Below are 11320 nucleotides of genomic sequence, written 5' to 3'. Positions count from 1 at the left end.
TAACACCATAATAACAACAATATACATTCATAAAGCACATAGCATTTGAGACAGTATTGGTCACATGGATTAATTGATTGAAAAAAACATGTAGGGAAGTAAATAGGGAAGTCCTGTTTGGTTTTAACAGGGGGGTGGGCGGTATAGCACTGTCTGTCTCCCTCTGCCAATGTTAAAACAGCGGCACATACCTGCTATCTAAAATCCACCCCATCAGTCTAGGAGGACAACCACATTAACACCACTGCCGTCAAGTGATGACCCGTCCAGTCTCCTCGTCCGAAGCCAACGCTACTACCGGGGGCTTGGAGCTGCATAGCACCAACGCTCCGCGGACTGACCCCAAGAACTAGACGCGATTAACCCAAAGAAGAGAACAGAGATATGTTTGATACGAACTCCCAGGACTACTTATCTTCTAAAGGAATGATTTGACTAATTTCATTTTCCCCCTCACTCAAGCAAGCAGCAGCCGTTGTGTTCAATGACACCATTGTCTCGTCCCGCAGTGCGCTGCTGTCCGTCTACTATCCCCAGATCTTCCTCATCCTCACCAGCGGTAGCTACCTGTAGGTTGGCACGTTCTTTTTACCCTTCTCTTCAACAGGTGCTTGTACAGCCATGTGATGGTGTGCATTTGTAAGATCTCTAAAAAAATGTATCGCTTATGCACTAATTTAATTAATTTGTTGATTGGGACATTTACGCACGTGGAAATTATAGAGCATATGTGGTTTATAACTTCACTATAAAATGGACAAATGAAATCAACTTTTGGAACTTATATAATAGCCTATTGTAAAATACTGGGATTGATATTGGCCTTTACATGAAATTGTTGGTGTCAAACTACCTGTTTGGTTTTGTGACTGAAAATAGAATATTAATAACAAAACCTATAAGAAAACCTCTTAACAAGAATAAAAACGTTTAACGAATATTTAACATGTCTGAAGAGCTTCATTTAAACTTTGCTGACAAAATGTATTTTCCAACTAGCTTAAAAGTCTTAGTCAATGGAGAGGTCCACAATTACAGCTGCTACAACTTCCCAAACTGACAAATGACATTAAATAAATATTTTGATGGACTTATAAATGACTTATGTGGTATTCACAGTGTTCAATAAGTAAATTGACGAGATTACCTGATCAGTAGGGTTCACACATTGCAACATGACCATGTTCTTTACACACTATTTTTGTAAAGCAACATATGGGAAAGAGCAACATGTCGCTGGATGACATCCTGTGTTCTGTAGACATAAAACTGTACAAGTTATTTCTTATTACATTAAAAGACCCGGGCCCTCACAGAACATATGATTAGTGCAGATATTTCTCATACTTGCACAGACAGACCTGACCAATACCTAAAACAGCCCTAGTTGAGGTTCAAATGTGGGCTGAAACGGCTATTAGCCAGAGTTAGTTTGTTGTCTGTTCTTCATTGGCTAACCATTGTTTGCTTTTGTGCATTTTAAAACCTGATTCAATGACTTGAAGTAAATCTTACACACATTGGACCTTTAAAATGTATGAGGGTCAAGTTGCTTGGCCCAGATCTATAAGGTCACAAACAATCTCAGTAACCTGTGAGCTGGTCTCGAACCAGCCGTGTGTTTTAAATCAGCTGTGTGTATTAGGATTGTCTAGATTGTTAGCCAAACCAAAACCTGACTGATGTGACGGAACACTGTAGCTCATGGGGGGACCTATAGAATCTGTAGCTACAATACTACAGTCCGTGCCACGCCAACTCTGCCCCGCCGACTCTATGCCTTGATGTTTAGCCATCTCCCCCCCCCCCCCCCCATAGGGCATTGTCCTCGGTGGTAGCGTTGGGTGCTAACATCATTTGCAACCAGATCCCTGGACTGGCCCCAAGGCAGCGTACCCTCTGCCAGAGCCGCCCGGATGCCATCATCGTCATCGGCGAGGGTGCACAGCTGGGCATCAATGAATGCCAGTACCAGTTCCGCTATGGCCGCTGGAACTGCTCCGCCCTGGGCGAGAGGACCGTATTTGGACAAGAGCTGAGAGTAGGTCAGTCTACCTGCTGCAATGAGTCTAGTCAAATGCACATCACTTGTTAGGGGGTGCTGGGCTGAAGGAAACTGGTAGGGACAGTTTCCCGGATGCAGATTAACCCTAGTCCTGGACTAAAAAACTATTTTTGATGGAGATTGCCCATTAAACTTGCTTTTTAGTCCAGGTCTAGGCTTAATCTGTGTCTGGGAAATCACCCTGGGGCTCCCGAGTGGCGCAGCGGTCTAAGGCACTGCATCTGTTGTATCACAACCGGCCATGATTGGGAGTCCCATAGGGCGGCGCAGCTTCATCCGGGTTAGGGTTTGGCCAAGGTAGGCCGGTTCAACCGACTTCCCTAGTTAAATAAAGGTTAAATAGATGAAGTAGGACCCGCAATGGTGTGGGTCCTACTTCATCTCTACATTCTCTACAGTGTGGCTGCTCCACACTGAGAAGAATATAATGGTTTATGATGATGATGCAGTGATTGCATCAGAATGCCCACCAGACCAAGCATTGGCTAGAAATAGTGGAAAGCTAAGCATCTGATTGTGCCTCGGGGGCAGAGTGAGAAGTCACTGGCTTTTGCCCCGATGAAAACATATAGGTCTACTGTCAGTGACTAGTGCCTAACTCACAGTCCAACCAACGCTTTCCAAGGTGCATGACACAGAGGATAAGCTGGATATATAACAAATATGATCATCCACTCTTACAGGAAAATGAACATTGAATTAAAGTTGTTTCTGTTGAACTTCCTTTTTCTTCCCAATGGCTATGTTCAGGCCAGGGCACTGGAGAAGGTTATGGTAGTTCAGAGCCATACGATTTGGTGAAGGTGGATACGATTTGGTGAAGGTGGAGCGATAGCTATCTTCATGGCCAGTTTGGTTGTTGTAGTGAGTGTGGTGCTACTCCTGCAATAGAAGCAACAATGGGAGGTTCACAAACTCGTATAGTGAAGAGTGAAGCTTTAAATTTTTTATTTTACCTTTATTTAACCAGGCAAGTCAGTTAAGAACAAATTCTTATTTTCAATGATAACCCACTGTTCCTAGGCTAACTGCCTGTTCAGGGGCAGAACGACAGATTTGTACCTTGTCAGCTCAGGGGTTTGAACTTGCAACATTCCGGTTACTAGTCCAACGCTCTAACCACTAGGCTACCCTGCCGGCTACCCTGCCCTGAAACTACTTCAGTGAAATCTTTCAGTGAGAGTACTAATTCTTTCACCATCATCCTTCTTCGATAACCACAGTGAATACCGTACTTTGACTCCTTAATATTAGTAATACGGGAATAATTGAAGCTTGAAGCCGTGTTGCTAGTGTTCTGAAGGGGTTTCAATCCTACAACAGTCTGTCCTACATGCGACCTCATATGTAGAAGTCTGTCCTGCCTCTGCGCTTTTTTACATTCATTCTTACAACACTGACTGTCTTAAATACAGTAAGTCTGTATTAATTATTGTGTGAAAATTTGGGTGTGGCTGAGGTGCACCCGAGAACAACTCGGAAACCAGATTGCATAGCGGAGAACGTAAGGTGGGATTCGAAATGGCCGATGAACTGTTTGCTCACTTGGCTTTCGAAGACTTTAGAAAGGCAGTGCAGGATGGATATAGGGCTGTAACAGTTTGGGGTCTAAAGTGTCTCCCCCATTTAGGAAGCGAGGGTCCAGCTGATTTGTAGGGATCCAGATTTGCAGCTCTTTCAGAACATCAGCTGTTTGGATTTGGGTAAAGGAGAAGCGGGGGGGGGTCTTGGTGCAGAGCTGTTGGCTCTGCATGTCCAGCCGGTTGTCAAGAAGTTCCTCTTCAGTCACTTAATTTGATTGACCTGCAAGGACAGAGAACATATAACTATTGAGTGAGACCAGGTCTTGACCACTAATCAAAGTCAGCTAGAGCAGTTAGAATACCAACAACAATGGAACCAAGAATGCATTACTCTATAATGAAAACAAATTTATATGCTGGGGATGACGTTTGGCAGCTCGAGGAAAACATTCACTATTCTACATTTACTGAAAGGTCTGGTTCTCTGGTTCGGACTGATGAGAGAATACTTCTGAGTTAGTTTAAAGTTATGGATCAGGGAGCCACAGAGCTAATGGGATCTATGAGTGAGTTTGTCAGGTTGGAGAGAAGCCACCCCATTGCCTTCCACTAGACGCCATGCATTAATACTGAGGTTGTTGAGGAGAATGGAAGCCAACATAGTATCTTGATTGAGGCAGGAAATATCCTATCACAAGGACAACGCAATAGTAATGTTATATACAGTAATTCATTTCCTTTCCATGAGGTAAATGTAAATGTGTTTGTTCTGAAATGGAAAGCTTGCCATTTGAAAGGCTCTCACGGGTATTTATCATTGCTCTGACGGTGTAGTTTGACAGATTGATCAATGGTATACCAGATGTGAGAATGTATCATGTGGTTGTGGGTCTACAACTCATAAGTTACCACCACCAGCTACAAAAATAATGAGTAATGTTCACTTAAGATTTATCTAGCATCTTTAAGTGGATTTGTGTGTTTATTAACTTCTTATAAATCATGTACAAGACATGATGCTACATCCATAAACAACTTGTCTAGAGTGAAGGTAGTGAGCTCAATAACACTACATTGTGAGCTATAGAATGACATGTGTTGGCTGAAACAGAAACCAACTGGCACACATTAAGTGCACTTATAGATAGGATAATCGATGCTGAATAGAAACAGAAACGTAACATGTAAATTGTTGGTCCCATGAGCTGAAATAAAAGATCCCAGAATTTTTCCACACGCTAAAAATATTATTACTCTGAAATGTTGTGCACAAATTTGTTTACATCCCTGATAGTGAGCATTTCTCTTCTGCCAATATAATCCATCCACCTGACATGTGTGGCATATCAAGCTTATTAAATAAACATGATCATTACACAGGTGCAACTTTTGCTGGGGACAATAAAAGGCCACTCTAAAATGTGCAGTTTTGTCAGTCAGCACAATGACACAGATGGCTCCAGTTTAGAGGGAGCGTGCAATTGGTATGCTGACTACAGGAATGTCCACCAGAGCTATTGCCAGATAATCTAATGTTAATTTCTCTACCATGAGCCACCTCCAATGTAATTTTAGAGAATTTGGTATGGGCAGGCATGAGCTACAGACAACGAACACAATTGTATTTTACTGATGGTCATTTCAATGCATACCGGGACGAGATCCATGCCATTCATCCGCCGCCATCACCTCATGTTTCAGCATGATAATGCACGGCCCCATGTCGCAAGATCTGTACACTATTCTTGGAAGCTGATAATGCCCCAGTTCTTCCATGGCCTGCATACTAACCAGACATGTCACCCGTTGAGCATGTTTGGGATGCTCTTGCTCAACGTGTACGACAGCGTGTTCCAGTTCCCGGAAATATCCAACAACTTTGCACAGCCATTGAAGAGGAGTGGGAAAACATTCCACAGGCCACAATCAACAGCCTAATCAACTCTATGCGAAGGAAATATGTTGCGTTGGTGGCCACACCAGATACTGACTGATATTCTGATCCACGCCCCTACCTTTTTTTAAGGTATCTGTGACCAACAGACACATCTGTATTCCCAGTCATTTGAAATACATAGTTTAGGGCCTACTGAATTTATTTCAATTGACTGATTTCCTTATATGAACTTCAACTCTAAGTGTTGCATTTATATTTTTGTTCAGTATATATAGTCTATAATACTATAGTACATACAGTAGCTTTTACTGTATCTGCTGTACAGACACAGATACATTAAGGCTCCTCTGGTAACCAGCAGATGTCACTTTGGTTTTATCAGTGGAGTCTTACCAGCCCGCCTGTTAAAAATTAGGGCTGGGTAAGAGTCCAGTAGACAGAGACTGTCAAATAAGGAATGGTAGGTATTTATTAGCCTGTTATAGCTTAATTACATTACACTAGTATAAGGCCGAACTGCAGTCAGGTCACCCAGTAATGTAAATTGTGTTGTAGTGGGCCACAAGCCTTTCATTAGGCTACAACATAAAATACTGTACTACTGTAACAAACTCATACTATATACTGTAATGCACTGCAACTTACCTAGGACTAGTGCAAGGTAACTCTTTGCCCCTGTCTTTGCCCCTCTCTCTCTCTCCAGGTAGCCGAGAGGCGGCTTTCACCTATGCCATCACGGCGGCTGGCGTGGCACATTCGGTGACAGCAGCGTGTAGTCAGGGCAACCTGAGCCAGTGTGGCTGCGACTGGGAGAAGCAGGGCTACCATGACCAGGAGGAGGGCTGGAAGTGGGGAGGCTGCTCGGCCAACATCAAGTACGGCGTGGAGTTCTCCATACGCTTCGTAGATGCCCGAGAGATCAAGAAGAACACCCGACGTCTGATGGACCTGCATAATAATGAGGCAGGACGAAAGGTAAAGTGACTGACACTGCTTGTCTTGTTGTCTGGGATTTTAACACACCTAACAAAAATGTAGTTGTTTCTGTAGAGATCTAGAATAGAAGAAAATAGAATATAATACAACTCCATTAGAAAAGTATACTGAACAAAAATATAAATGTTTCGTGAGCTGAAATAAACGATCTCAGAAATGTTCAATACACACAAAGTGTAATTCTCTCAAATTTTGTGCACAGATTTGTTCACAATCCTGTTAGTGAGCATTTCTCGGTTGCCAAGATAATCCATCCACCTGACAGGTATGGCATATTAAGAAGCTGATTAAACAGCATGATCATTACACAGGTGAACCTTGTGCTGGAGACAATAAAAGGCCACTCTAAAATGTACAGTTTTGTCACACAACACAATTCCACAGTTTTGAAGGAGGGTGCAATTGGCATGCTGGCTGCAGGAATGTCCACCAGAGCTGTTGCCAGTCATTTAAATTTCTCTACCATAAGCTGCCTCCTATGTCGTTTTAGAATTTAGAATTTGGCAGTACGCCCAACCACGCCAGCCCAGGACCTACACATCTAGCTATTTCACCTGCGGGATCATCATAGACCATCCAACTGGACAGCTCTGTTAAAACTGTGGGTTTGCACAACCAAAGAATTTCTGCACAAACTGTCAGAAACCGTCTCAGGGAAGCTCATCTGTGTGCTCGTCATCCTCACCACGGTCATGACCTGACTGCAGTTCGGCATCATAACCAACTTCAGTGGGCAAATGCTCACCTCTGATGGCCACTGGCAACGCTAGAGAAGAGTGCTCTTCACGGATGAATCCTGTTTGTTTTCTCTTGATTGATGTTTGACAGCATGTTCCAGTTCCCAGCTATATCCAGCAACTTCGCAGAGCCATTAACCTCTCTAGGGTACGTGGGACGGTAGCGTCCCACCTGGCCAACATCCGGTGAAATTGCAGAGCGCAAAATTCAAAAATAATACATTCAAATATTTAACATTCTTTAAAATATGTATTGAAAATATGTGTCAAAATAAAGGTTAACTTCTTGTTAATCCAGCCGCTGTGTCAGATTTCAAAAAGGCTTTACGGCGAAAGCAAACCATGCGATTATCTGAGTACAGTGCCCCGCATACAAAACTATGAAAAATATATTTCAACCAGGCACAAAAGTCAGAAATAGCGATATAATTAATGCCTTACCTTTGAAGTTCTTCTTCTGTTGACACTCCAAAATGTCCCGGAAACATCACAAATTGTCCTTTTGTTCGATCATGTCCTACTTTATGTCCCAAAAATGTCAATTTATTTGGCGCGGTTTCAACTCGCCCAACATGTCTACAAAGTATCTAATAAGTTACCTGTAAACCTGGTCCCAAACATTTCAAACAACGTTGCTAATCCAGTACCGTAAAACGTAAATAATTAATAACATTTAAGACGGAGCTCCTTGTCACGCGCACCAAAACAGTAGAGTCCACCTGGAGTGACACTTACAATGAATATCACTACTTCTTCATTTCTCAAAAGACAAACATCGAACAATTTCTAAAGACATCTAGTGGAAGCCATAGGAACTGCAACCAGGTTCCTAATAAAAAAGGGCATCCCATGGAAAATCTTTTGACCTCAATTTTATTTTCCTTGGATGGTTTGTCCTCGGGGTTTTGCCTGCCAAATCAGTTCTGTTATACTCACAGACATTATTTTAACAGTTTAAGAAACGTTAGTGTTTTCTATCCAAATCTACCAATTATATGCATATCCTAGCTTCTGGGCCTGAGTAACAGGCAGTTTACTTTGGCCATGCTTTTCATCCGGATGTCAAAATACTGCCCCCTACCCAAGAGAAGTTAAAGAGTGGGACAACAATCCACACGACACAATCAACAGCCTGATCAACTCAATGCGAAGGAGATGCCACGCCAGATACTGACTGGTTTTCTGATCCACACCCCTACCTTTTTTATGAAGGTATCTGTGACAAACAGATGCATATCTGTATTCCCAGTCATGTAAAATCTATAGATTACAGCCTAATCTATTTATTTAAATTGACTGATTTCTTGAAATGAACTTAACTCAGTAAAATCTTTGAAATTGTTGCTTGCTGCATTTATATATTTTTCAGTATAAATACAAGTTCAGCGGAGACAGCATCGCTGTGCTAAATTATGCTATACTCGTTTAAAACAGAGGGTTTCAGAATGTGTGTGTGTGAGAGCCATGCGTGTGTGCCTGCCATGTGTCGGTGTGTGCGTGAGCATGCTCGAGTGTGTGTGAGTGGAGGGAATGCAAGACCAGGCAAACCGGCTGCCAAATGGAGGCCTGCCATAACCCTGCAGTCCCATTCATTGAATTACAGAGCATTAAGTCAGGATACAGGATATTATTGCAAAGTCTCTCTCTCTTCCTCTATCAGTGGCAGTTCGCAAAACCATGCTGCTGCACCACTGCACACACTGAACAAACCTAATCAAGAGCCAATTCCCCTAACTTGATAGCAGGGCAGATCAAGAGCAACAGGCTTGATACACTGATACACTCGTACATGATAGGCAAGTAGGCTACAGTACTGGCCACCCAGTTAGAAGTTTTACTTCAATTCCTATAGACAAGGTATCTAAGCAACACTGATAGCAACTTCTAACACAAAGCAATATCTATCATTTTTGGGTGAACATTGGGCAACATAAACATTTCCGATTTGGTCAAAACTATATAACTCAACCCTAAATGGTAAACTGTTATCTGTCAAATGTGTCCGCTGAATATATCTGTGAGGCATTAAAACTTAAATTGCACATGAAACCTCAGTACAACGTTATACATGTTCTGGTTACATGAGAGTTCTGGTTGTTCATTCTGTCCATTGTGGTCTTTAGGAAGGTCAAGTTAGTAAGAGAATAGAGGCTTGAACCTGGCATCACTGTCCAGTTGGGGGATTTGAAATATGTACTCCATATGGACTTTAGGTTATATTGCAGGGGATTGCCTTAGTTAATAGAATTGTAGTATTGTTGAATGAATTGGAAAATACAATTTGTGGATATGTGGGCTGGCCTAAACCTTGTCTTGCAAATCTCCAATTCACATCACTGTGAATTAAGTAGTTAAGATGTAACACTTAAGAGTGTGCTTTTGAACTCTAACAATGGCAGCATATGACTAACTAGCCTGATCCACCATCCTGACCGCTGGGCTCGGTTTGTTTCACTTCACCTAATCACCTAATTTGTGTAGAGAAATAGAATGTAAGCTTGTGAGATCAGGATGGTTGAACTAGTTAATAACCATCAATGACAACTAATGACTCTCAAACACTTTAAGCTACCTACACACAACTATTCAACATTTGGGACATGCCAACTCTTTCTCAAAGCATGTATCTAGCCCTCAGGTCATGTCAAACTTTTCCAAACCCTGTATCCAACCCTCTTCTCTCCTCTCCCTCAGATCCTGGAGGAGCATATGAAGCTGGAGTGTAAGTGTCATGGCGTGTCGGGCTCCTGCACAACCAAGACCTGCTGGACCACCCTACCCAAGTTCCGGGAGATCGGCTACGTCCTGAAAGAGCGCTATGGTGAGGCGGTCCAAGTCGAACCGGTCCAGGCCTCGCGTCTCTGTCAACCCTCCTTCCTGCGTCTGAAGGAGTCGCGGGGGTACCAGAAACCCACGGACAAAGATTTGGTCTACCTGGAGAGGTCTCCTAACTACTGCGAGGAGGACATGGCGACAGGGAGCACAGGGACGCGGGGTAGGCTGTGTAACCACACGTCACCCCATACTGACGGCTGCAATCTGATGTGTTGTGGTAGAGGCCACAACACCCACCAGTACACCCGCGTGTGGCAGTGCAACTGCAAGTTCCAGTGGTGCTGTTTTGTGAAGTGTAACATGTGCAGTGAGAGGTCTGAGGTGTTCACCTGCAAATGATGGATGGATGGATGGAGGAGGAGGGGGACGGAGAGAGCTGGGAAAGGGGACAAGGGACAGGGCAAGGCCATAAGAGAGGATACAAGGAAAGGAAAAAAGGATATTAGGACGTGGGGAATAACTCTTCAGGATGTACTCTACAGTGGACGTGGAAATTGTTAGATTCTTCATGACTTCATTTTGCACATTGTACATCCTATTTCATTTGAAAAACAAAGATTAAATGAACTAAAATTACTTTGATAGAAAGTACTTTGAGAAGTAGGCTGCCTTGGTGGAAGAGTGTGGTAACATCTCACAGCAAGAACTGACAAATCTGGTGCAGTCCATGAGGAGGAGATGCACTGCAGTACTTAATGCAGCTGGTGGCCACACCAGATACTGACTGTTACTTTTGATTTTGACCCCCAACCCCCCTTTGTTCAGGGACACATTATTCAATTTCTGTGTCTTTTATTGAATCTTGCTATGTTCATACAAATATTTACATGTCAAGTTTGCTGAAAATAAACGCAGTTGACAGTGAGAGGACGTTTCTTTTTTTGCTGAGTTTAGCAATGTTTAATATCATTTTTGAAGTGGTGTCATGTATTGTATTGTCATGTCTTGTCCCTGTGCTTTCTCTTCTCTTCGTTTCCCCCTGCTGGTCGTATTAGGTTTCTTTCTCCCTCTCTCTCTCTATCGTTCCGTTCCTGCTTCCAGCTGTTCCTCATTCTCCTAACGACCTCGTTTACTCTCTCACACCTGTCCCCTATTTTGCCCTCTGATTAAGTCTCTATTTCTCTCTCTGTTTCTGCTTCTGTCCTTGTCGGATCCTTGTTTGCTTTGCCTTTGTTCCGTCCTGTTGTATTCTGCCTCGTCATCAGATACTGCGTGTGAGCAGGTGTCTCTATCCTCTACGGCCCGCGCCTACCCGAAGGGACCTGCA

General features: G+C 43.0%; 1 protein-coding gene across 1 annotated transcript; it reads left to right on the top strand.

The window, feature by feature from the left end:
* Positions 1-260: 260 nt before the first annotated feature.
* On the top strand, positions 261-10762 carry LOC124014286 (protein Wnt-7b-like). The gene is made up of 3 exons (XM_046329108.1): positions 261-569; positions 6189-6460; positions 9913-10762. Exons 1-3 carry the CDS (start codon positions 485-487, stop codon positions 10390-10392), a joined length of 837 nt encoding a protein of 278 aa, XP_046185064.1. The 5' UTR covers positions 261-484; the 3' UTR covers positions 10393-10762.
* The last annotated feature ends 558 nt before the right edge of the window (positions 10763-11320 follow it).

This window comes from Oncorhynchus gorbuscha, linkage group LG25, assembly GCF_021184085.1.
Source record: "Oncorhynchus gorbuscha isolate QuinsamMale2020 ecotype Even-year linkage group LG25, OgorEven_v1.0, whole genome shotgun sequence".
NCBI lineage: Eukaryota > Metazoa > Chordata > Actinopteri > Salmoniformes > Salmonidae > Oncorhynchus > Oncorhynchus gorbuscha.
This window is presented reverse-complemented; position numbering and strand designations above follow the sequence as displayed.

Coding starts and splice junctions, on each gene's coding strand:
- LOC124014286 (XM_046329108.1), top strand. CDS start 485: ATGACACCATTGTCTCGTCCCGCAGTGCGCTGCTGTCCGTCTACTATC. Junction 570..6,188: donor CTCACCAGCGGTAGCTACCT/GTAGGTTGGCAC, acceptor CTCTCTCTCCAG/GTAGCCGAGAGGCGGCTTTC. Junction 6,461..9,912: donor ATAATGAGGCAGGACGAAAG/GTAAAGTGACTG, acceptor CCTCTCCCTCAG/ATCCTGGAGGAGCATATGAA.